This window comes from Labeo rohita, chromosome 11 (genome assembly GCF_022985175.1).
Source record: "Labeo rohita strain BAU-BD-2019 chromosome 11, IGBB_LRoh.1.0, whole genome shotgun sequence".
Taxonomy (NCBI): Eukaryota; Metazoa; Chordata; class Actinopteri; order Cypriniformes; family Cyprinidae; genus Labeo; species Labeo rohita.
This window is the reverse complement of record NC_066879.1, coordinates 1,554,844-1,581,501: the sequence shown is the minus strand read 5'-3', so window position 1 is coordinate 1,581,501 and position 26,658 is coordinate 1,554,844. Positions and strand designations below refer to the sequence as shown.

At 35.7% G+C, this 26,658-nt stretch overlaps 1 protein-coding gene across 1 annotated transcript in view; it reads right to left on the bottom strand.

Annotated features, from left to right (window-relative positions):
• Positions 1–26,658, bottom strand: part of cpne5b (copine Vb) — a 119,745-nt gene that overhangs the window by 69,137 nt on the left and 23,950 nt on the right. The window contains exons 2-6 of the mRNA XM_051122691.1: positions 20,404–20,444; positions 18,689–18,735; positions 9,568–9,671; positions 8,091–8,130; positions 7,388–7,464 (exon numbers count right to left, since the gene is read on the bottom strand). Of these exons, the coding sequence (XP_050978648.1) occupies positions 7,388–7,464; positions 8,091–8,130; positions 9,568–9,671; positions 18,689–18,735; positions 20,404–20,444 (309 nt within the window). The remainder of the gene's footprint in view (positions 1–7,387; positions 7,465–8,090; positions 8,131–9,567; positions 9,672–18,688; positions 18,736–20,403; positions 20,445–26,658) is intronic.

The following is a 26,658-nucleotide window of genomic DNA, read 5'->3' as shown; positions in this document are numbered from 1 at the left end:
ATGTACATCAACACACTTCGGCTTCTCTGTATTGAAGATACTTCATTCATGCACACCTCTCAAGTGCAAGGTTCTTTCTAAAAAAGGTCAGTTCACACACGCTTTTGCTGTTAATCGCTGAAGCTAACTGGAACAAAATGATCTCTGATCTTCCTATATGAATTTACATGTACAAATAGAAGAAGAATAAACAGTCCATTGGCTTAATATTACACAGAAAATCTTGGAAATGCTCAAGTTGTTTTCCACTACATTTAAGTAACTGTTGGCTGACCAAAAACAAGGACACAAGGATTGGCTAGTTTGCATGGGCCCATTAACCCCTGCTGGTAGATGTCATAATTACACCATCTGGCTGCAAAAAGCGTCTTTCTCAACTGGCTGACATTCAAAAGTAGCTGTTTATTCTAACAAAGCAAAACTTTTTACAAGCAACATATAAATCCTGACTTAGCATGCATTAGCCGCTGGCTGCCATTGAGATAAATAGGAAAGCCAATGTAAAGCTCTCTCCTTAAAAAAAGGTGAAATTCTAATTTTATCTTCAAATACAATTCAGTCTCACGAGGCTCTTTGTTTCTGTACTTGCCCAGAATTGGCTCTTTCCTATTGCTTGTTACCTTCTAGCCCATTATTCATCTGCCATTCAAGCACACACACTTGATCTGTTGCGTTTTTTGCGCTGAATATGCTCAGTGTTTTCCTCGCCTTTTTTCTCTCACGTCTCTCTTTCATCATCAAAACCCGACCTGCGACTCATAATTAATGTGAGGTCCAATTTCCTGAAGATTAAAGGCAAAAACAATTAAAAGCAGCAGAGAAAGGAGGTAGAAATGGAGGAAGAATTGCAGATAGAAGCTTTTGTTTGCTTGTTTGGAGAACCGCACTGAGGTTGTTTTGAAATGTATTATGCTGCCCAAAGAGCCATTCACCACAAGAAATGAGAACGAATCCAAGACCAGAGGAAGAACAAGACGGTTTATGGTTGGAAAGATGTTTACTTTTGTTAACTCCACCAACCCAGTTTTTGACATACAGAAAAGCAGCACTTTGAAATGAATGTGTTATTGGCACAATATTTGGTTGAAATTATATTAGTTTCCCCAGTTTTGTTTTATTTTATTTTATTTTAATTTTAGTTTAGTGTATTTTTTGTTTTTTTGAAATGTCCCTATAAAACATAGAAGCCTATGTGTGTGTGTGGAAATTAAGACTTCATTATTTCTTTTAATATAAGACATAACTTTTGGAGGAAAAATATGTTTGTGATTTTTGGCCAAACAGACACTGCAGATTGCAATTCTAATGTTGTCTTCAGAAATTATAAAGTATTTCCATACAGCTGAAATGATTGTTCTTTTCCTTTTCTTTTGGTTACTTTTAGATTACTTTAGACTTATCTAGTTTATCACATTGATTAAATATGATATTCTTGTACCCACTTGACATAAAAATAGAAAGAGTAAGAAAACATATTACATTTGTTGTTATTAACACCATGAACTGCATTAAACATTATATCATGTCAAGTTTTCCCAAAGGAACTGCTGAACTGCAAAAAAGATTGCATTTGTTTACCTGCATGTCATGAAACCAACATCAGAAAACCAATGAACATACAAATGTGATGCTTAAATATTAAAATATTTATTTTAAAATCTACTTTAAGTACTGTAAATAGATTTGGTGAAAAAAGGATCAGATGACAAAAAAAAAAATGTTTGTGAATTTGTGCTTTTCAATGTGTCTGAAAGACAAGCCTTTAAGGACATAGAAATACATGATTAAATAACCTATAGAGTGATAATTCAAATAAAAAGCAATGTGTTCATCAGTAGCTGAAGCAATGTTGAAACACTTATTAAACTTTTTTTAAACAAAATTTTTGTAAATTAGTGGTCAAATGCATTGTCATCACCTGACTAATGTCTGATCTTTGTGTGAAACAAGATAAAAAGATAAAAAGAGGAATTAGGGAGAATCAATAAATCACAAATAATTTATTGCTATTGTGTAAGTAATATGTAATCAAGTAATCCATAAATATTTTAAAATGTAACATAATCTAAAAACAAATACTTTTGAAGTATTAATTAAGACCAAAAACCATAAGGCTAATCGCTTTAAAAAAGTAACAACACACCTATCAACAAGCTGCATAAATGAATGTATTATTAACGTCCGAATTACAAACAATGTGGGACAAGTTACATGCAACTTTAATGCTGATGTTTGTTCAAATCCCTGACTCAAGCATGAGCCGTTGTAATAGCCAAAGACTTAGAGGTAGAGAAAAAATGTGCATGTGTGCACGGAGTGTCTTGTGGACAGAAGGGTTGCCTCTTGTAAAGACGCTGCATAAATGTGCTTTAGGAAAGCTTATTAAACCGTTGAAAACAGATTGGTGTCCGGGCTGGAGCTCTCCCCCCTGAGACTCAGACATATGTGTGCTGAGAGTGCTGGGATTGTCTGGGACCACGATGGTGGGAAATGAACACAGAAACCTCAAATACATTCACTTGTGCTGTGTCTCCGTTTAATTATACACTGACATTTACATCCACTGCAACATGTAATAGACCTCATTATGGTGGGGGGTCGTCCAGTACTTAAAGTTAGCTTCCTGCCATCTGCAGATGGTGCTCATACAAGGAGAGTCAAAGTACACTAATTGCAAAACTTGCGGGATGTTTGGCAGCCCACTGCTGGGCTGAGCTTATATCAAAACTTTTAAGACTATATTGCTGAATATTTGAGGCACTTTCCATGAATATGATATATAAAAAAGGCTAGAAATATACATATATTTTAAAAAGTCTAATTTTTGTTCTTTTTCAACAAAGTATCAGAAGATAAAGTGCCTAACCTAAAATGTTGTTTATCAACCTAAGGGTCAAATTTAATATTGTGTCTGTATGGAATACTCCTTTACTTTATGGTGAAAAACTAACAGATGAAATAGTCATTTGCTGATGTCTGTTGTTACTGTGTTGTTACCTTGATGGTGTTTTGTATTTGTGTGTATGACACTGTGCACTGTTCTTCTGATGAGCCTTAATTCATCACATGGTCTTAATTTTACCACCTGTTTTACAATGCTAGTGATTTTTTGTTTGTTATTTTGTTTGTTTTACTATGTCACAGTCTCCATTAATTTTTGTTGCCTATTGGTTTTCCATGTTCCTGTTTGCCTGTTTCCCTGCTAGTTGGTTTCCTTGGTTGTAAAAGCGTTAGTTCACCCAAAAGTTAAAATTACCCCATTATTTTCTGACCCCTGGGCATCCTAGGTGTATATGACTTCCTTCTTTCAGACGAATCCAGTCGGAGTTCTATATGGCTCTCCCAAGCTCTATCATGGCAATGGGCAGGTGTTTCTTTTTATCAGTCCAAAACAAGTCAAATAAAGTGCATCCATCCATAATAAAAATTGCCTCACATGGCTCTGAGGGGTAAATAAAGGCCTCCTGTAGTGAATCGATGCGTTTGGCGTTGCATATGCGCCCTTGCACTTTACTGGACTTGTTTTGGACTGATGAAGAGAAACACTTAGAACTATCTCTTTAATTAGTTCTACACACTTCTGTTAAGTTCTGTTTCTGTTAATCACCTATGTAAACACTGAGATTATTATTATGAAACTTTTTTGGTAACACTTTATGTTCCAGTTTTTTAACTGGTTTCTTATTAGTATGCATATTACTAGAATATTAGCCATTTATTAGTACTAATTAAGCATGTATTAATGCCTTATACTACATGACCTTATTTTACATCCCTAATCCTACCCAATACCTAAACTTATTAACTACCTTACTAACTATTAATAAGCAGCAAATTAGGAATTTATTGAGGGAAAAGTCGTAGTTAATAGTGAATAAGTCCCTATTCTAAAGTGTTACTGATTTCTGTTGTTGTTGTTACTGTAAGTGAATTTAATAAACAAACCAAAAAAAAATTAAATGTTGAGAAACATTACAATTTATTTATTTTATTTATTTATTTATTTATTTTTCCTGTATTTTACAGAATGATTCTTGCAAGCACAGTTGCAAGCTGTTGTTGTTTTGTTGTTATTGTTGTTGTTCCTCTAAAGTTTTTACACTTTTTTTACACTGTATCTAATAGTCACCACTCCAATGAAAAAGGAACTGCTGTTATAACAAAAAAGGAACACTTTATTTTAAGGTCCAGTTCTCACTATTAACAAACCATAACTATGATTTCTGCCTCAATAAACTCCTAATTTGCTGCTTGTTAATAGTAAGGTAGTTGTTAAGTTTAGGTATTGGGTAGGATTAGGGATGTAGAATATGGTCATGCAGAATATGTGCTTTATAAGTACTAATGAACAGCCAATATGCTAGTAATATGCATGCTGGTAGCTAGTTAATAGTGTGAACTGGTCCCTATACTAAAGGTAAAATAATAATAATTATAATAACAGAACACCAAATTATGCCCTATGGAAAGTGGCATATAAGATCTCTGAAAATTTGTATCAATCTTCCGTACCTTTATGAGCGTCTCAGATCTTCAAACCCTTGACACGTCCAAGGCAGGCTAGGCAGACATTAAACTTTCAGGTTTACTGATTTTAGATCTTTTTCATCAATGTCACGAAAGCCTCCTGTGGTCAGCATCTCTTCAGATGCCTTCAGGGGGATGCAGGCTTAACGCAGCCTGCGCACGACACCAGCAGCAGAGCAAAACTGAATTTCTCGTGATTGTGAGAGAAACACACATGCTGACACTGAATATCCTCAGACTTCCTCACATCGCCTCAAAAGCGTACTGCGTTATCCCTTTCAGTTTATTAGACCGTCTACAAGCCTGAAGGAGGCAATTTAGTGTGTGTTTGCTGGACTTTATGATTCCAGTTATTCCCTCAAGGATGGTTTCCTTGAGTTAATCAATGGAAAACATGTTAACGTTCTCCACACGCACACATACTTTGAGCTTTGAACACAGCTTGGTGATTTAGAGAGCGTTCAGGGGAATACATGGGTTGTGCACTTCGCGTATGAAGGCCTAATACCGAGGTAATTTTCCGAACAATGTAGTTATTTGCATTATTGTAGAGCTTGAGTAACTGCCTTTTCCAGCTCACAAATGATTTCAATACTAAACAACAACATGGGTTACATGAGTGCATTATTTTCCAGCTAATTCCAGCTCTCATTAAAAACTGCCTCTGCCTTGGGACTTTCTGAATGCGTGATTCTGCTTTTGTAAGTCATAGAACAAAAACTTACGGAGAAAAGGGAAAAAATGCATGTCTCAACATTTTTACACCAAGGAAACTATCCTCTGACAAGTTTACCCACAATGCACGGTTACGGCTAATGAGGATCGCTAGCTAAGCCTTGAAATCTGTTGATCTCACACATCAGGGTACCTCTCTAATTAAAGAGTTTCTCAGCCAGAAATATTGCGCTCCACGATCAGACTCCATCTGGATGGACCTGCTCTACCAGGGCCAATGACGGGGAAACAAAAAGACTAACAATGCTTTTGAAAAAATGGGCCACAGACGACTGCTTTTGCTAATGTGTCCTCTGCCAACACTGAAACAGCCAACAGAAACAAGCAGGGTGCAAAATTAACACTCGCCAAGCGCCAAATGCGAGTAAAAATTGGTTTTGGCGTGTAAATAAAACAGAGTTAACTTGCCAGTAACCTGATTACAAAATTCAACATTATACATGATTTAAATCAATACAATAAATCAAATTAAACAATCTGACCTTAGCTGATGTAAGCTATCATGTATAAATAATATAAACATATAAAATATATAAAAGCATTGTTATATTACACTTTAGTTTGTTTACATTGTTATATTACACTTCAGTCTATTACTCCTTTTATATTTATGAATAATATTATATAAAACATTTTACCATTCAAAAGTTTGGGGTCAATAGGATTTTTGGGTTACACTTTATTTTAAGCTGTCATTGAGTAATGAGTACTGAGTACTAATAATTAACTACATGTATATAGTTAGGATTAGGGTTTGGCTTAGGGTTACTTGCATCTAATTATGCATAATTAATTGTTATTATAATAGTTAGTGCATGTAACGTGTAACAAAGACACTTTAAAATAAAATGTTACCAATTTTTGTAATGTGTATGAAAGAAGTCTCTTATGCTCAGCAAAGCTGCATTTATTTGATTAAAAAAATACATTAATATTGAGAAAAAACATTACAATTTAAAAAAAGTTTTCTATTTAAAAATGTAATTTATTTTTAGTCTTTAGTGTCATGTGATCCTTCAGTAATCATTTTGATATGCTGATTTTCTGCTTAAGAAATATTTTTAAATATTATCAATACTATTTTATGGAATATTTTCTGGAACAAGTAATCCACTTTTTTTTTTTTTTTTTTTTTTTTTCAAAAGAACAGCATTTATTTGAAATAGAAATTTTTGTAACAATGTAAAAGTCATTTGATTGCATCCTTGGTGAATGAAAGTATTAATTTATTTTTAAAAAATGACCAAATATTCATATATATATATATATATATATATATATATATATACATTTCTAGATTTATTTATAAAACATTTATTTAATTGCTTTTTCATTTAATTAATGTATTATTATTAAATACTTGTAATATTATATTTGTTATATATTTAATAACACTTTACAGTGACCTTGTTAAACTTTACATGTACTTACTGTAGTAATAACAGTAAATTATGCATAATTACATGCAATTAACCAAACCCTTTTCCTAAATCTAACCATACAGTAAGTTGTAAAATAATATAACTTGGTAATTAAATGTATAATTACACATTAACAAGGGCACCTTAAAAATGAGTCACATATGTGACCCTGGACCACAAAACCATTTGTAGCAATAGCCAACAAAACATTCAATGGGTCAAAATGATATATTTTTCTTTTATGCTAAAAATCATTAGGCTATTATGTTCCATAAAGATATTTTGTAAATTTCCTACCATAAATATATAAACTTACATTTTAATTAGTAATATGCATTGCTAAGAACTTCATTTAAACAACCTAAAGGCAATTTAGATTTTTTGCACCTTCAGATTCCAGATTTTCAAATAGTTGTATCTCAGCCAAATATTGTCCTATCCTAACAAACCATACATCAGTAGAAACCATAAAGCAATAGAAAGCCAATTTCAAAAAAAAATAACCCTTATGGTTTTGTGGTCCAGGGTCACATATTATTCTAATAATCTAAAAATTAATAGCATAAAACATAATGGTAAGAAAGAGAAAATAAATAAATCATGGCAGCTAGATGCACCGGCAGGTTGGACTAATACTAGACCCTGGAAGCAAGCCAGCACACACACACTTCTGAAAACACAGCTGTGATTTGAATTCTACTCACCCAAGAGGTTTTTCTAGTCGGCTGGCCGGCGACCCCACGATTTCGCCCAGCGTGCAGAACATCTGGCCAAGAAAGTCCTAGATGCAGTGGGCAGGATCAAGCAGAAGAGGAGGTAAGAGCTTATCAAATTCAACAAAAAGCATTCGACTCTGCCCTCGTGTTAAAGTAGTGAATTGAAAGGCAAAGACGTACGTATAGTTCAAGGGGCTTCTGGGAAGGAGCACGGCCATTTTTACAACAGAGCACAGCATGTAACAGAAAGCACAAGACACAAATACAATACCAGCCACACAGACAACATTACACACAGTTTGGGGGGGATGATCAGACCAGAGAAGAAAGTGACGATTAGTCGATCTACATGATCGCTTTGCATGCATTAAATGAGATGTGATGAGGATCACAGGAATGGAGAGGAATGTGGATAAAGAATATCCAAATATATTGTATCGTCACGTAATCATTTTTGATGATTTACATCTCTTTTTTTGACTCTGCATAAGTAAACATGCCAGTGGAGTCAGACAAACACTGTATTTAATTTTTACATAATAATAGATTATGTTTGTTGAAAAATAAACTGAATCTCATTTCAAATTAAAAGTCTCAATGACTTTCTCTTTAAAGGTGAGTGAATTCCAAAATATATTGGGATATTTTTTCAAAAGAAACTGATTTGCATTTAAATGTTTTTATTACTTACGTGTTTGGAAAGATCAGGACTTTTAGAGTCAACATCATATCTGAAATAAGTAGAAAATAGCATGCAAAAAAACATTGTCAACCAAAGTCTTCATACACATTGAGTAGCTAATTAAAAGCCATAAAAGACAGACTTTAAAAGAAAACAATTTCTTTAATGGTTATAAAAATGCTCAAATACACATAAAAATGTTTCAAGTGAGCGTGCATAACAACAAATGGGTCAAACATGCTTGCCACTGACAGACAAGTTTCATAAAGTGCATAAAGTAAAAACCATTACGTTTTATCGTTTGCTATTAAAGCAATGAATTTACAACTTCATAAACCATTCCTCTCAGCTGATTTTCTACCCTAAGAATAAAGTTAAGAATATTTTGTATTTCCAGAAAAATTGGGAAACTTAAGAATGTCCATATCTTATGTTTCTTAAGAATGATCTAAAATAAGAGAGAGTGTTTTTAAAAATCATTGTCGTAAAGTTAGGATAACCTCCAACTTGTCTTAAATCCATAAAGGTGAGATGTTTAATGAATTTATTGGGTTGTTTTAAATATTTTGCATTACATGTAAACAATGCTCCTCATGATTATACAACATGTTTTTCTAAATCAAAAATTGTACAACTCTACAAAAACAAGACAAAGAGCCTGTTTAGCATTTTATAACTATGACATAATTTTCATCAAGACTGCTTGACAAAAATAGTAGGCAGATACGAAAATATTTAGAAAATATTTGATCACTTCCAAGAAGAATTTTCAAGAATTGCTACGTTCTTACAGATGTCCTAAATTTCTTAACCTCTTAAGATCTTCGTGAAACCTTGGATTACACACTTCAGCTTTAAACAAGTCTTTCGAGGAATTTACTAATGGTTATTCTTCTGAATGCCCTCCAAATACAAAAAGCTTTTCTTCTAATGGACAGTAGCTGAATTTTGAATCCAATACTCTAGATCAGTGCAGCGAAACAATATAATCAAAATAACTTTAGAACAAGTTTTTCAGCTGATGAACAATAAAAAGATTAACAGCCAATCAAAATTCTGACGATTTTAAAGAGCTTGAAAATGTAAAGTGTCAGAAAACATAACTGCATCATGTCCTTATAATAAAGAGAGCATTATAGATGCTAATATTGTTACTGTTTTCATTATTGGTGTGGTTAAATCCAAGTAAGTAACAAATTATAAGAAAACACTACTAAAACATTTGCAAACTACACATGCCACAAAACAGCCATGCATGCTTATTTAAAAAGTTAACTCGGTGTGGATTATGTAAGTAAGAGGGTCAAAGTAAATCATTAAAAAAAATGGAAAATCAGATTCATGTCATGCATTGGAATATTCCTGTTGGTTCCATCAAAGACCAACGACAGAAGAAACAGGAAGTGGGAGGAGGTGAGAAGGTTTTCCAAAGGAATGGAGGTGTGGATGTGGCCCTCTAGGACAGGGATCAAAAGAAAAAACTCACAAATCAAACCGTAGGTTCTGCTTCTCCTCAAAGAAGTAGTCCAGGATGTACTTCCTGACAAAGTCCGGATTTAGCGTGTTGTCAATCACCTCTGTTCTTCCGAACTAGAAAGAGTATTAGGGACAAAAGGAAAGAAGATGAGAAAATGAAATTGGATATATAATGTAACTGAGTAATAGAGGACCAAAAACTAGAATTGGAAACGTTTGGTACAAAACACGGCAGAGATGAGAATTAAAGCTGAAATTGCAACTTTTCTCTAATAAAAAATTGTGTAATCCCACTGATTTTGCTCTCTTTCTCCGTTGTTACTGTCTTTTTCTTTTACTCTCCTACTGTCCTCTAGAGACTCATCTAAAGCCTGAGGGTTGGTTTGCTGAGGTGTGTGCTCTTGTGCGAAGACTGGAAAGGTTTAGTGAAACTTTAAGTCCTCGGTGGCAGCGCTAATTACAGCAGTGTGGCTACTCGACAGCTCTTAAGATCGGTGACAATTATGTCTGCTTAATTAGAGGGGGACTTCAGCCAAACAGTGTGCTATATTCCTCTGAAGCTCAGCTAGGGGCACCTCACTCCATCATTAACCCCTTTTTCAAAAAAAAAAAGACTAAATAATTGGACAGGTTCCCTCCCCTCTTTCTAAGGCTAAATGTGCTACAGACGAATTGAGTCCACCTTTTGACATGTAACCGATCTGAGCCAATGTTTGTTTAGTGGCCTGCATTTCACCTGGGGCATGGGGACTTTTCATACGATATATGTCAACCATAAATTATTCAGTGTCAGAAAAGTTTACATAAATGAATAAATAGCCTGCAAACAGAGTATGTTTCCATTAACTTATATTGATATGATAACAAAAAACGACTGTTGTTGATCGACTGAGTGTTTACATTGCTCTATGGATTACAAAGTGTTTCTCACACTTTACACGGTGGTTCTCAACCAGGAGACAAAAAAATCAAAAAATGAAATAAATCTTTCCAGATTTTATTTTTAAGCATTGAAAACATTGTTATTTCAAAAAAATGTATAGTCACATACTTGTCTATATGAATTACATTCATGTATTTTTAAATCATATATCTCTAAAGAAAATATGATCATCACATCGATGGGCATAAATAGTAGTAGTTTCTGTACAGAAAATGCACTGTAAAAAATAAAAAAACAATTTGTTGAGTCAGCTTAAAATAATTTGTTACCCTGCTGCCTCAAACTTTTAAGTTCAGTCAACTAAAATAAGCTTAGTCAACTTGAAATGTTAAGTTGTACTAAGTAACAACTTAGATATTTGCTAAACTTAACAGATGGGTAAGTAACCCAGCTGCCTTAAAATTTTAAGTTGATTCAACTCAAATATCTAAGTTGTCATTTAGTATAATTTTACATTTCAAGTTGAATAAACTTTTTTGAGTTGACTGAACTTAAAATTTTAGGGCAGCCAGGTTACAAATTATTCTAAGTTGACTCAACAAATTGTTTTTTACAGTGTGGGGGGAAAGATGTTTAAGATAAATGCTCCCCAAAAAAAAATACTAGAGTTCAAGCCAAATGCGAAACCTTGTGAAGGTCAGGAGTTCAAATTACTTATGCAACAATTAAGTAACAACTTTAATTGCAGTATCCACAAAGAGCTTTCAACCATCTAATGAATAAAACCTAATTAGAAAACAAGCAGCGTGCTGCTGTGCTGGTAGAAATGAACCTTTCAGACTGTTCTGTTAATTTCAAATCAACAAGCTAAATGCTATATAAAGAGAGCCCTAATTATTAGCAATTATTGACAAATGTGTGCAATTGCTATAATCAGTCCTTTTTTAAAACAGAGAGATGGCAGTTCTCTCTGTAGACTAAATATGAATGCACTGTGTGTTCCGTTTTGCAAAGAGAAAGAACCAAAAGGTCTATGTAGCTTTGCAATTACGGCGGCAATGGAGGCTCACAGTTAAAATGTTTGTTGATAGAATATGCTAAGCTGTTTCTGCCATCACTGTGCTTATGATTTCCAAACATTGTGAATTTTATTTCAGCTTGTTAAAACCGAAATGAAGCAAGTAAGGACTTGATGAATGATACCTACACTAAGTTCAGCCCCCTTGATAACTGTAACTAGCTTAGATAAGTATTACAGAACATCTCGTAGGAGCAAGTTTAGCTTTTAATATGACCTGAGTTCCACATTAGTGACATTAATTAAGCTTGAAGCATGTATTGATGCAAGTACTTATTGATGCTACATCAACTGGGAATAAAGACAAACACAGCGTGCAAGGCTTAGAAAACGGGGGAAAGGATACTGCTTAATAGAATAGTTCACTTCATGGATTTGGATCCTCTACAATGAATGGGTGCCGTCAGAGTGAGAGTCCAAACAGCTGATAAAAACATCACAATAATCCACAAGTAATCCACACCACTACAGCCCATCAATTAACATCTTGAGAAGTGAAAAGCTGCATGTTTAAAAAAACAAATCCATCAATAAGACATAAATTCAAACCTGCATCAAGCTAAAATGTGAGTCCTCCATTCATAATATTGTTTTGTCCAATGAAATATCATCTTGTCTGAATTAGAAATTATGAGAAATACACACAGCACTGTTTACAATTGAAAACTGTCCAAAACAGTTCTAAACAAATGAAGGGTTCAGATGCAAAAGCCTGTAAATCCATCTGATGTATTTCTTTAAAATTAGCATTTTTTTCTGGCTACTTTGTATAGGTTTCTATGTATGTACTGGTAATTCTGATTGGGCTGAGGCTGGAATTTTGTGAGTTTGAAGTAAAAGTATTTGATGGATGTATACTATCTGTATATCTAGGAGCATTCACTCAGTATCATTTTCTCATTTTTTTTACCAAGACGGCTTTGCTGGTTTTGCATCTGAACTCTTCAAATATGTTGGTAGATTTTTTCACGTGTGAGTACAAGACAAGAAGTGTTATTCTGGATTATGGATTTGGATTTTGGCCAAAAGCCTATGGTTTAGAGCTAAAACGCCGTAATGATGGATTTGTTTATTTTTGTTGTTCACTTCACAAAATGTTGATGCATTGGAGTGGTGTAGATGATTTTTTTTTTTTTTTTTTTTTTTTTTTTTTTTTGATAGGTTATTGTGATGTTTTTTTTTTTATCGTGATTGGCACAGTGATCCATTTGTGAGTAAATTATATAATGCCAAATTCCTCCAAATCTGTTCTCATGAAGAAACAACACATCTACATCTTGGACAGCCTGAGGGTGCAGACATTTTCAACACTTTTTCATTTTTAGGTGAACTATTGCTGTGAGTCCTCCTTATTATTATAAATAACCCAGCAACAATGTTGCATTATATTTTTAGACAGTTTTAAATAAAAGTTATCTAAAACACAAATTGTCAGTAGATTTACATTATAAAATAGCAAAAGCATGACTAATAAAATAGGAATTTCACCAGTTCTAAAAGCGGGACTAGTCTATAACATTGTAAGGCGAGGAGTAAATTGGATTTTCAAGTTAAAAATAGAACATTTATTAAACAATTAGCCATGTTGTTATTGTTATACATTATTTTTGGTCCATATGAAGCTCTTTGGCCTCAAAATGTAAGAAAAACATTTGGCTTATACTTCATTCAGTATGGAAAGGTTATACAAAACCACTGGCCCACGGGTTTATCAGACAAACAACACAAGCCAAGGTTCACCCACTGACTTGCCAGTGATAACACGCACACACACACCACACATGCCACACACACACACACCTGCCAGTGAAAGGCAGTCACCCGTACTGGTCAGGGCTGTCATATCTTCAGACTGCACACAAAAGCCACTGTGGGCTTAAGACAGTACGTCAGCACCAAGGGATCACTTTAATTATTATTTTGCATGGTAATAATGTAAAAATTAGGCTGACCACGACAGTGGTTGTGGTTAGTACTGTAAATTACACTTGTGCTGCTGGTAATAAAATAAAATAAAATAAAAGGTTTTGTTATTTAATTTACAGTATGTCATGTTACTCATGTGCAGTTTTTGCTAATATTAATAAAACGCAATGGCTGATTTTAAGCATATTTTTTGGAAACTGCTGGGTGTAAAATCTAAAACTGTAAAATCTGTGTCTGTGTGTGTGTGGGTGCACGTATAAGGTTTAGCATTAACATGGTTCAAAAAAATCAAAATTTAGAAATGCTTTGCAAGTTTTTTTTTTTCTTTTCTTTTTTGTATCATGACTACAACAGCTAAAATCTTTGGCATTCACACTACTGTTGTGAAATCCACACATTTCAAACAGTAAATTCTCTTCCAGAACTTGACAACCTGAGGTGACGGTTCTGTCAGAAAGCAAGCTCTTGCGCAGAGATTGCATGGACAGTGGGCAGGATGTCATGAAAGCAGTGAAGCCTATATAATAAAAAGGCTCAAAACCCCCTTTCAGTACAGGAAACCAGTCAAGACCCTCACAGAAATGAGTTGAGGTTACCACGCTTGACAGATCTGAAACGTGCTATAGTGTATTACGGTGTAATATAGTGAGAGATACAGTGACAGTGAACAGAACCAACACTAATTGTTGTTGTTCAGATGTGTTTGTATTATTGTATTCCTCAATACAATAACATGGGCAGATGGACGTAGGTTTTGTCCTTAATGTTATTTCTGCATGTATTATCTGACTCTGAAGTGATCTCGGATCCCTTAACATTCTATAAGCAATAAATGAAAGCTCCCAAACACAATCCAAAATAATTCCAAATAATAATCTTTCATTCAGATCGCTTAACTTCTTCAATGACAGTCTCTTGTGTTATTCACACTGAATACGAGCAGAGTGCTTATAAAAATAGACAGCTGAGAAATGAAGCATGCCAGGATTTATTGCTATGGTGAGCTGTCATCGCCTACACAAAAACCTACAAATATTCTGCAGGTGTATGAGCCAGCCCTCAGCTCTCAGTTTTATACGTAACAGTCAGGGGATAGGGCAAAATCATCTGCCACTGGATAAGAAAATTATTTTTTTTAATACAAAGACCTTTGTGGCTGTATCTGACATTTTGTGAGATGTGTGCTTGTTTTTATTTCATATCAGATCTGAAATTCAGAATTTCTTTATCAGTTGTGGTTACATTGAAGTTCATACAGTAGTTTTGATTATGACTCCAAAATGTCACTCTCTATTGCAGTAAATACTACTAAGTCTCTAACCTTAAAAGAAAAGCATTTTGTAATTTTTGCACACTTAATATGGTTCGAGACCTTTACTGACTTACATTCTTCTGTGGAACACAAACTGATATAACATAAACCATGGGTATACATTCCTGATCCTCGAGCCACTGTCCTGTCCTGAGTTCAGCTCCAACCCTAATTAAACACACTTGAGCCAGCTAATCAAGATTTTCAGACTCACAAGAAACTTCCAGGCAAGTGTGTTGAAGCTGGTTGGAGCTAAAATCTGCAGGACATTGGCCCTCCAGGAGTGGGTTTGGATACCCCTGATGTTTTGTAATACGTTATATTTCAGTTAGAAGACTTTAAAGTCTGAAGTTGAAAATCGTACCCACTCAGTAGCTCAGTGATTCATTCATTCACAGTTTGTCACATAGTGAAAAGACATGTGAGGACTAATGGCATTTGGCATTATTGACATGTATTGACAAAATCCACACAGAAAGGCATCCTAGCTCAGCCAGGACTCAAACCAGGGACCTTTTTGCTGTGAGGCAACAGTGCTACCCACCGAGCCACCATGCCGCCTCACCAGAGACACTTTCAAAATGTACAGTGAGTGTGGCTATTAAGATTTATCTGAAACAGATGAACGTTAATTTGGCAATGTTTTATTATGACGGTTGTTGAACATGTGGTTTGAAAAAGAATTGCCACTAAAAGCTTAATGCTCTAGTGTTAACAAAAGCAAATGTGATGTAAAAAGCACTTTCTGAAGCAATCATGCCATTTTATCTTGCTTTTACAATTCTGAGCTCTTTAAATGTGACTCGTGTTTCATGGAATTCATAGCCGAGCACTTTGGATCGCAAGTATAGTGCTGTACCGGGTGGGTTACCGAGCAAGTTTACTACAGCAGAAAATCCATACATATAGGGTGTGAGTCACTGTTATGGACTTTTTATTTGTGTTTCTTTCTGTTTCTGTTCTCCTGCCTTAAGATGGCCGCACACAGATTTTTTGCCCGATTTGCATCCCTGAACGATCAGGGGCTGTGGCCCGATTCACAGTCCTCTATTGTGTGGTGTAATTACGATTATTTACCTGCTCCAGACTGAGACGGAGCATCCCCAAACTCAAATCGTAAATATCAAACATGTTGACATTTTCGATTCTTGATCTGGCTGCCTCTGACGTGATACCCCCAATAGCCAATGAGAGTGAGCAAACGTCACCTACCAAATGTTGCGTGCTTCTATAGCTGAAACTTGCCAGCCATAAAAAAGCCTTGAAAGCAGAAAACTTCGCCCATATTCTTTTTTATACTCAGTTTATCATTGTGAAACAGACTGCGTGTCGGGAGAGCCAGCTGACAGCATTGATTGTCTTCCATTCGGTTTTCTTCTCTAGTCATGTTTGATCTTGCGAGTCTCTGTGAGATCTCATGTCAATAAGAAAATGTCCCTACAATCGACAAGTGTGTGGTCTCACGGTCTGGTTGAATCGTCTAGTGTGCGCGTTCAGAGGATTATAAGGTTAAAAATCAGCTGAAACAGTCTTCATGTCTGTGGTCTCCCATGGTTTCAAAATCAATTAAGATTTGAAAATCTTCTAGTGTGCCAACCTTAGTTAGTTCAATTACCTAGTTTCCCGTGTTGTCCTGACTAGTTCATTCTGTTCACCTGCATTCAGTTATTTGTCATTAACCCCTCACTTGTGTTGGTATATATACAGTTCTCTCATTTGCCGGTTATTGTTGTTGGATATGCTTTGCCATTTTGGTCTGTTTGTGGATTCCTTGTTTGTTCTCCCGTGGATTTAAGATTAAAGACTGTGTATTGGATTACCCCTGCTTTGTGTGCTTGAACTCAGCTAAGCAACCGTGACAGAATAACCGACATTTGTGCAACGTTTTTGGTTCCTTTTTGGGGTAATTTTTTTTGTCATGAACCCCAAAATCTAACTCCTCTTGCTCGAGCAGGAGGATCACATAGGAGACTTCATAGAACTGGCCAACTTCACCACCTGCCGGACCACTTGCTGTTTGGTTTCTATTAAACCAGCCTCAGCGAGCTAGCCTGCTCATGGATGGTCCTCAAGGGAGTTTGGCTGCCTTTGTGGAGTGGATGCCCCATTGAGGAGGACATCTCCAACCACACTCCCAACCCAGAGACCATTGCCTTCAGGAACAACAGAGCTGAGGATCACACTGGAGCCAGAGCCTCAACAGACGCATCAACGCACGCAACAGTGGAGTTAACAGATCTTCTTCCGTCATTGTCTTAACTGTCTGCTTGTCCTGTTATGGCCAAGGAGGCTGTTTATGAACTCCCTGTCTGTCCTGTCACAGCCACGGGTTCAATCCCCTGTCCATAGCATACACCATCCCAGAACCCCCCAATTGTCATAAAATCCCACCCAGGCTCCCTCTCCCATCTCCACTCCTCTGTCACATTGGCTCCTCAGTCCCACCTTTGCAGGTTCCTGTCAGTCCCTCAGCTCATCCTCTGCTTGCTATTTGTAAAGAGTGGATTCACCTAAAGACTTCCAGTGTCCAGCTCTGCCTAGTCGTGAGGATCCCCTGTCTCCCCTGTCCTGCCTCCACCCTTCGAGTCCTGGACACCACCTCACTCCTCTGACCTTCTCTTCCTCATCATTCCATTATCTCCACCGAGCTTCCTCATCCCTCCGGCTCCACCTTGGTCAGTCGTCGACCATCTGCCGCCTCAGGACTACACTCCTCCGGCTTTGCTTCGTCACTCCTTCCCTCTGGCTTCGCCTTGGTACTTACTCCCGCTCTGCCGTGATCTTCCGGGTCCCTGTCTCCACCTCGGTCACCTGAGCCATTTGCTCTGCATTGGCCCTCCGGACCTCAGGTGTCGTCCTGGCCTTCCTGGCCTGGTCTTCCTCTATCCTCGCTGGGCTCTAGAACAACACCTTGCTCCTCCTGCTCTGGGCTCCTCCCTGGATCCTCCACCATGGTTCATCCCACCATAACCTTCTACCAGTCCTTGCCCTTCTCCAGCTTCACACCCTCCTCTAGAGCCCCAGCTTGTTGAACTCAGCTAAGCAACCATGACAATGTGATGCAAATATCAAAATGTATTAGTTTACAACTGAAACACTATGGTAATAGTGTTTTGAGGTCATATCATGGTAGAACTTAATCTGACCAGGCAATAATTTGGTGTTGGTGTTTTACTGCCACTATTGTTTATTTCAGCTAAATTTGTAGTGAATTACATTTATAGGTACTTTTTGGACACATTTTCCAATGGGCCTATGTTGAAAAATTGCACACTGAGTTAAAGTATAGAATTATACTATTCTTGGTTGTGTCATTGGGAGAAAACAAGTCTATAGAGGATAGACAGAGGACATAGTGGCACAGAATTAGTCTGAGGAAAATAACAGTTGCACCACTTTGTCATTTACTTATTTAAATCTTTTTTTAATGCTATTAAAGATAATATCTATCATGCTTCTAATAACATTTAGAGGGTAAAATGACTAACCATGCATCAGATTTTATTACTAAGAAATGAGAAAAACAAACATGTTCAAAACACCAAAGCTTAATCAGCACTGCCCAGCAGGACAATCCTCTTCTGATTCATAACCTCAAATTGGAAACTACGGAAACTGACTCATCGTTATAAAGACACCGTTGGAAAAACAACACTTGCTCAGTACAGCAGGTTGAGACAGTACACAGAGCTGTTGTACAGGCACTGAACTATGTGTTGCTTGTTAGTAATAAGATGCTGGATGTGTTTTGATGGTGTACAGAAGAGGAAGAACAGACAGCGGTTTGACTGCATGCTGCTGCAGGGAGAGCCGACACGCCTGATTGGACAACAACAGCAGAGATGAAACCATAGCAATGTAAGCTGGGAACATTCATGGTGTGGGTGTGTGTGTATGTGTGTGTGTGTGTGTATGTGTGTGTGCCCACTCACCTCTCTCCACTGCTTGGTCTCCACACCCTGAGTGTACAAGACACACACTGTGAAAAGGGACAAAAATAGCAAGAATTAGTGCTACACTCTCAAAAGAAAAAAGAAAAAAAAAGTGAAGCTGTGATTTGGGCGATACCCTTTCAAACAGTCATGCACCGAAAGAAAAAATTTGGGGCTGAAACCAAAAATTGAAAAGTGAAAAATAAATTTTAGTTGTACAAACATTTAAATTGCACATGTGGCACTTTTTAATGTCATTTTTAACAACAAAATTATGTTTCTACTTCAATTTGCTACTGAAATATAACATTTAAACCATGGCTGTAATAAAAACATTTTCATGACAAATGTATTCAAACATAAATTAAATAATTAAGACAATGGATTAAGTAAATTATAATTAATATGTAATACAGTGCAAATGTTTAGCAAAATGTTTCTTTCTAAATGTCTTTCTGATGTCTTTCTGTGGTTGAAACACGGATAGAGCAATAATAAAAAACATGACACATTTAAGTAAGTTGTACTGTTTTTTTTTCCAACAAATTCTGATGTTCATTAATGCTTTTTTCTTACTATAACTAGTAATAAAGAGAAAGAGATGATAGATTCACATACTGCTTAAACTGAGGCACTACAGCAATCTGTCAAGTCACATTTAAATAGCATCAAAACCTCATTTATTGTTTGTATTTTGTGTCAATGTTTCGGTCAATGATTGTGGCCTACCGAAACTATTGTATCTGAAACCAAAAAAATCACAGTTTCGTCAGAATATATTTGGTTTCTTAAAATTTTGGTGCATCCCTACTTTCAAACAATACTAATTTGTACATTTTAGGTGATATTAGGAGCATTTTTTAAATAATAATATGTGCATTTTTTTAATAATAATATGTGCTATTAGGGGCTAATATGGTACAAAGATGTACCTTTTAGCTTTTGTATCTTAGTGTCGTTCCCCACTGATGGCGTTATATATATATATATATTATAAACAACAATTTAACACTAAAATAGTGAACTTCTCAAAAGGAACATTCCAAATCAGAATCATTCCAAATCAGAATCATTCCAAATCCAGAGTTCATTCAAAAATGTTGCCAAATGCAGGGATCATTTCAAAAATGTAAAACAATAAAGATTAAATATATGTGGTTACAAATTACATTACATTCTTTTTTTTCTATCCATTCCTATATAATACCTCAGAAAAAAATATGGTGAACCATATTTTCATTATCTATGAAAATCATTATCATTACCTATGTTCATTATCTAGCCATTATGATTTCAATACATTCTTAATCATTTCTCTTTTGTGTTTCACCGAAGAAATAAAACCATACTGGTTTAAAAAATGACATGAGGGTGAGCTGAATTTACATTTTTGGATCAACTATTTCTTTATTATAACTCCCTCCACCCCTTTCTTTTCTGCCTCTCTCTTTTTCAGCTCATCTGCCTGTTCTCTTCAAAGGGTCTCTACGAAACTTGCTGCCATTGCGCATTTGAGTTCATGTTTCATTCAGGTTCGTTGGAGTCATGCAGAGCGTTGTAGATGAGAAGAACTCATCAGAATCACGCTGATGTTTGATGAGAGGCGAAAGACAAGAGATTACGGAGAAAACGAGTGGGGGTCGCTAATTAATGCAGAAAGAGTATAAAATGAAGAGACACAAAGCTCAGTTTCATCTTCCATTGGATGTACTCACGTGGATCAGATTTGGAGAACGTGTCTCTGTCTAAAAGATTCCTGGGGAGAAAGAAAAAAAAAAAGATCAGTATAATTCTGACAGCGATTAAACGCTATCAGTGACACATTGACATTTGAAGCTTTATTGAAGAGGCTTTTTGACAATTTCATTAAACTGGCTTATTAGAATTCCACAAAAGCAGATACCAGGATAAAGGTTCAAGATGACATCCAGAAATGTTGACTGTAGGCTTCCTGAAAAATACTAAGTGGCTTCTCACGTGTAAACCCAAGTTTATTAACCTCGTAAGCATGCAAATAAGATTAGGCTTTTACATGTGTTTTAAATTTTTTAAAACACTTTAGAAACCAGATAAACAGATCTGCAGTAAATTAACATAGTGCTATATGTTTTTTTTACTAGCTGGATTGTTTTTTCTGTTTTTCAAATGCAGCAGATCTTGGTGTGCATCCTACCTAAACCAGTTTTAACCTACAATGATAATTAGGCAACACATTGTTTTGTTGCCAAGGTGTTTGCTCTCTGTCAGTTTTTTTTTTTTTTTTTTTTTTCAAAATAAACATTATATTCTCTGTGGTGCTTGTTGTAAAAGTGAAAAGTATAGTAAATCCAAAAAAAAAGTACTTTCATTGTTTAACCACACTTGTGTCATTCTGAATAACTATTTTCTGTGAAACGAAAAAGTAGATATTTTAAAAAACGTTCCTGCTGCTCTTTTCCAGCACTGCACTGATCAGGCTAGTAATCTCAACACATGATAAAATCATTATAAAGTCAGTCCATACTCTATAATTCAAATCTTCTAAAAATTATGTTATATCAACAGAAGTGAAACACTAGTGCTGGAATCAATATCTGTGTTCAGAGTTTACCGCAGCTGATCAAGTGTCCTCATGTCTGGAGAGCAGTGAATGCTTTCAGATCACTCTAAAATAAAAGATATTTACTTTTAAGGAATAGTTTACTTAAAAAATTTTGTCAGCATATGATTTGGATCATAAAGGCAATTGAAACATTTTTAAGCTAATTTATGGTCTGTTCCTCACAAATTAGCTTAAAAATGTTCCAATTTCCTTTATGATCCAAATCATATGCTGACAAAATTGTTTAAGTAAACTATTCCAGACATGAGGACACTTGATCAGCTGCGGTAAACTCTGAACACAGATATTGATTCCAGCACTAGTGTTTTACTCCTGTTGATATGAGCTGTGTGCCTCACTCCCGGCGGCACGACTGTCATTACATCTCAACATCTAAATCTGAAATGGCATTTCTATTATGAGCATTACACACACTTTCCCACAGACACACGCATTCAGGATGGACTCAGGCAGAATAGATGATCAGAGGGAAATGTGCGGATTTGCTCTCACTAACAAAGCAGCTGTGATTATAGGTTCTCCCAGCAGCCTTCTGGAAAGGGCCTCACCCTACATGTTTCTGCTTCACTTCATCTTCAGGTCTACAGGAATCTGCTTGTAATCCTCTCATTTACCTTAATCAACCGTGTTTATGCCCACCGCAGATGATAATTACCATGTTGACCTGAGCCATCAGGAATACAGAAACTGACAGGAGACAGAGAATGGGAAAAAAAGTTCCCTCCTGCTGCTGTTCAATACTTTGGGTGTTTCACTTATGTTTACTTTTTCCAATTGATCTTTTTATAGTACAATGTTTGTAGTAACTGAAATGTGATCTTGATTGTACTGGTCTAAAGTGGCAAGATTGTGCACCAATCACATTTCTACCCAAATTTTGCAAAAGTGACTACTATATAAGCAAGCTGTCAAAAGCCAGATGGACGTGACAAACATGACGAGCATGAAGAATGTTGGTGCTGTGGAAATGTTCTATTTGGCCGGTGAATTTCACCGTGTCACAGGCCAGACAGGTGACATTTTTGTTGTAGATTAGCTGAATGGCGCTGTGGTGTAATGAACCGCTGTCAGTAACATCACTTACAGAAGCAAAAATTTTGCTTGTAAAATAAAAGATGCTTTGAAAAATAGCAAAGACCACAGCGCAAACCAGACTGAGAAAATGGGCATAACCTAATTTGTCTTGAACTTTAACAGGTCTTATATTCATAAAATTTAATTTAAGCTAGTTAATAATAACCATTGACTTTCCACAACCAAAATTAGCAACCATGTTGGTGCTTAGTCTATATGTCCATAGCTAAAACAAAACAAGACAAGCTAGTATAGCGCAGCCAAATTGGTCAATTTGAGTATGATGTTGACCCTAAGCCAACTGATAGAATTGCTTCCTCTGCAAAGAAGCAGAAATCTCTATATTTTTAACAGATTGTTCATTCCCCTGTACATTCCCCTTCATATTAGCTGGAAGCAAAATTTCTTAGCAGAAACTCTGATAAACTGGTACTTTGCTAAACGCCTTAAGCAAGGGCTTTTCAATTTAATTGGAAGGACTTTACAGCATCCTACGATTGTAAGAGTGTGGAAAATTATGGGAATAAATTTTGTGTAGTAGTCATTTTATGTGTTGATTTTTGTGCACAACCTAAAAAAAGGAAAGAAAAAGAAAGAAAGAAAAAAGGAAATAGCATAATTAATGCAGCATTTCATTTACACAGAACCATACCCAAACCTAATCTCAACAAAAACTTTAACATGATTTTTTTGCAGTTTTGCAAGCAGTGCATTATCCTTCAGGAAATGCCAAACTATTTTTCCCTCTTTCATTCATTCTGGATTTCTAACATGGAAATGAATCCGCCCTGCTCTTTCATAAACGGTTGCTCAGAGGCCAAATGTCAGCGACATTATTACTTTTCTCGCACACGGAATAAATGCAGATGACAGATAAGGTTTAGTGAAACATTTAGAGATCTGTGTGACTAAATTTATTCTGAACTCATCATCATCCATAACACTCATCCCTGTTTATGCTCTGTATTTTCACTATGAAAATAAGAAATGCTCATGGCATTCTCATTAACGGGTGTATATAGCTGCTACAAAGTTACCAGAAATCTATTATGTTCAACGAGAGTTGACAATTTGAGGCAAGATGAGCAACAGCAACCACTGCCAATGAAACAAAGTTGAGCAGAGTTCAAATTTATGCAAATGAGCTTTTGATTACCAACACCAATGCAGAAAGTGATGTTCATGTGATCCGCTGGTAAATCAGAGTGATTACAACAAAGACAAAGAACAAATACTCTTAAAACAGAAATATACTTAAAATGACATTTAAGTATACTTGACATACTTGCAAAAAGTCTAAATATATTTGAGCAATATTGTTCTCTGAGAATCCATATTTTCATTGTTATACGGTAGGGGGCGCTATTACACATCTTCTGTACAGAATTCCCAAAACACAAGCGAAGAAGAAACCAAAACAACAGATGCTTCCACGCATTTCTGACACTATCAGTAGTCATTAAACAGCATGAAAACTGTAGCTTTGTGGAATAAAATGTGACCCATAAAGAGGTAATAATGACTCTCAAGCTTTGGGGTGTTGATCGACTCTACATCTACATTTTGATTATCACCCTGAATCCTATTCATATCCATTCTTTTTTTTAGTTTTTTGTTGAAAATGTTGTTCATTTATTTCTTTTTTATAATTATTAACGAATCTTACCCAGTGTTTATAAAAAAAGAATGCATGAAGCTAGAATAAAATGTTTTTGTTTACAAGCAGATACCCAGTTTTTTCTTTTGATGTTTTGTATGTTCAGATATTCATATAACAAAATATATACAAAATAATACCTAAAAGTGAGTATACATAGTAGTATACTTAAAGTATGATGTAAAGTTTACTTACGAGTATACTTGCAGTATAAAACAACTAAACTAGTAGTTTACTGAGACTATACAGTACTTCAAAGTGTACTAAAATGCTACAAGTATTTAATTAGTAAACTATTAGTATACTTACAAGTTCACTTTTAGTGTAGTTGCAGTATAAACTAAAACAGATATAAACTTAAAGTTTACTACTGTTATACTTTAAAGTTGGCCAATTTAGTGCCAAGGAGTATTGAAATAGCACACTTACAAGTATACTACTAGTACACTGACATTTGTATACTTACGACATAAAGTATACCTAATAATATACTTGAACTTACTTAAGTATACTTAATGAAATAAACTTGAAGTATACTTCTCTTTGGTAAGGGTGTACTCTTTGTGTTTAAGTCAGTATAACATATACCAGTTTTGAGAAAAGTTTCAATCAAACGACTCTAAATACGTCATGTGGTGTAACCAGATTTTGAGCATTCACTTACGCATTCATTCACTTTGGGGCCTTAAAACTTTTGAAAACGGGTTTCAGAGTTTAAGTTTTTGAAAACTATACTGTTATCGTCTCTGTGTAAACTACAAAAACATGAATTTGTGAAAACGGGGGTGTTATGCACATATGTATTACATGTTCAGTCTATAGACATTACGTAGACCCGCCCCTTTTCAGCACTGCGCTCATTGTCTACTGTCTTCCTGCTTCCTGCTTCGAACATTACAGTGCTCATGATAACTTAACTCATGTTAACTCTACAGTAAGTAAATCCACTTCACTGGCTAATTCAGTGAACTCTTCGAATTTTGATGTAAGCTTACCCTTATTCTCCTAACCGTAACCCCAACCTAACAATCTACTAATACTCTAATGAGCATTAGTTATTTACAGTTATGGGAGAAACGCTACTTAAAGTTACTTATAGTCACTAGAATGTCCACACTAAAGTGGATTATTTAAAAAATGTGTAACCTAACTGTTTTTGTTTTTTTACAAATGTCATGTAATGTTAATTTATAAACACCATAACATTTTAGGGGAGTCACACCAAAATACATTTTAGAAGCTGATCTAACCATGCCATAAAAAGAACAAATTATTTGCTATTTTAAGAAACGTATTTTCACACAGTCATGAGGCTCCGCAGGAGTCTTTTCTATAATTTCATCAAGTGTTTATTAAAACATGTCACCATCTCCAATTTCAATAATTTGAGAAATGAAGAGATTTCAAAAGAGAATTAAAAAAATGTTGATGATAACATGTGAAATGTTGTGCGTGTGTCCAAAGAGCCTGTTGATAAAAGCATGAAGCAGGTGTGTATGATTATGCTCGTAAATGACGCTCTTTGCTTGGTGAGTTTAATTTCAATTACTCATCCACTTTTCAACAGCCCAAAATGTAATTAACTTTAAGTATTGTCCTCTGCATATCAAAGAGCAAATAATCAGCCTGATCTTCTCCGTCACGCTTGTTGAAAGACATTGCGAGGGCTCTCAGAGCAGGAGGTTTTTAGAAAACAACCAACAACCCAACAAACCCTTCTTCTTGCTTTGTTGAAACTGTAAACCTTTTGCTAAACGTACCTAGCATCGTTCCAGCACTCAAGACCATATAAAATACATTTTTAAGTAACAACCCCCGCCTCCCCCAAGGGTGAACAGCTATACTATATGATAGTGATGGCTCAGCATGAGTACCTGCCATTCTTTATTAATTACTAACTCTACGACAGCAAGTGCCATCATTAAACTCTATTCATGTCCTTGTCATCACACCTATTGAAAATCAGAATATCTTGTCCAAAGCTCAGCAAAGGTTCCTTTCTTTCTCTCCAGGCTGGGAGGGATCCTACTGGAGGTTTAATTATAGCCTTTAAGAGCTGCGAGATGAAGCTGAATCCGTTATGAGTATCGCTCTGAACCCCCTGTGTCTCGAGAGCAGGAACCGGTCCACCTTGTTCCTTCTTTCCGTGTCTATCTGTCTTTCTCCAGTGAAATTTATATATCCTAGTTCGATACTCTGTGACCCTGAGAAATGTGCTGTTGAGGTCAACAGAGAATTCATTAAAGATTAATCGAAAATGTTGTTTCATTTCGGAAAGGTTATCTGAGAGCTGTGCGGATGGGCACGGGATACTTGGACACGTCTGGAGTAGCAGGATTATGAGTTCCTGTCGCAGTGGAAACGATTGTATTGTTGAGTGTGACATGGTGTGATTATATCACAGTGGAGGAAAGGTTAAGCAGGTTCTTGTGACTTTAAAGATCAATGAATGCTTTCCTTTCTGTGGTAATGTGAAGAAAATCAACAGAGAATACTGTAGATCCCTGTATTGAACTGACACGCTGTGTTATTGTTGCATGCACTCTAGGTTCACAACAATACACTTACAATGTTGGACATTTTTCTCTAAAAATGGCTGGGTTAAAAATAACTCAACTGCTAACACCACTCTGAGCA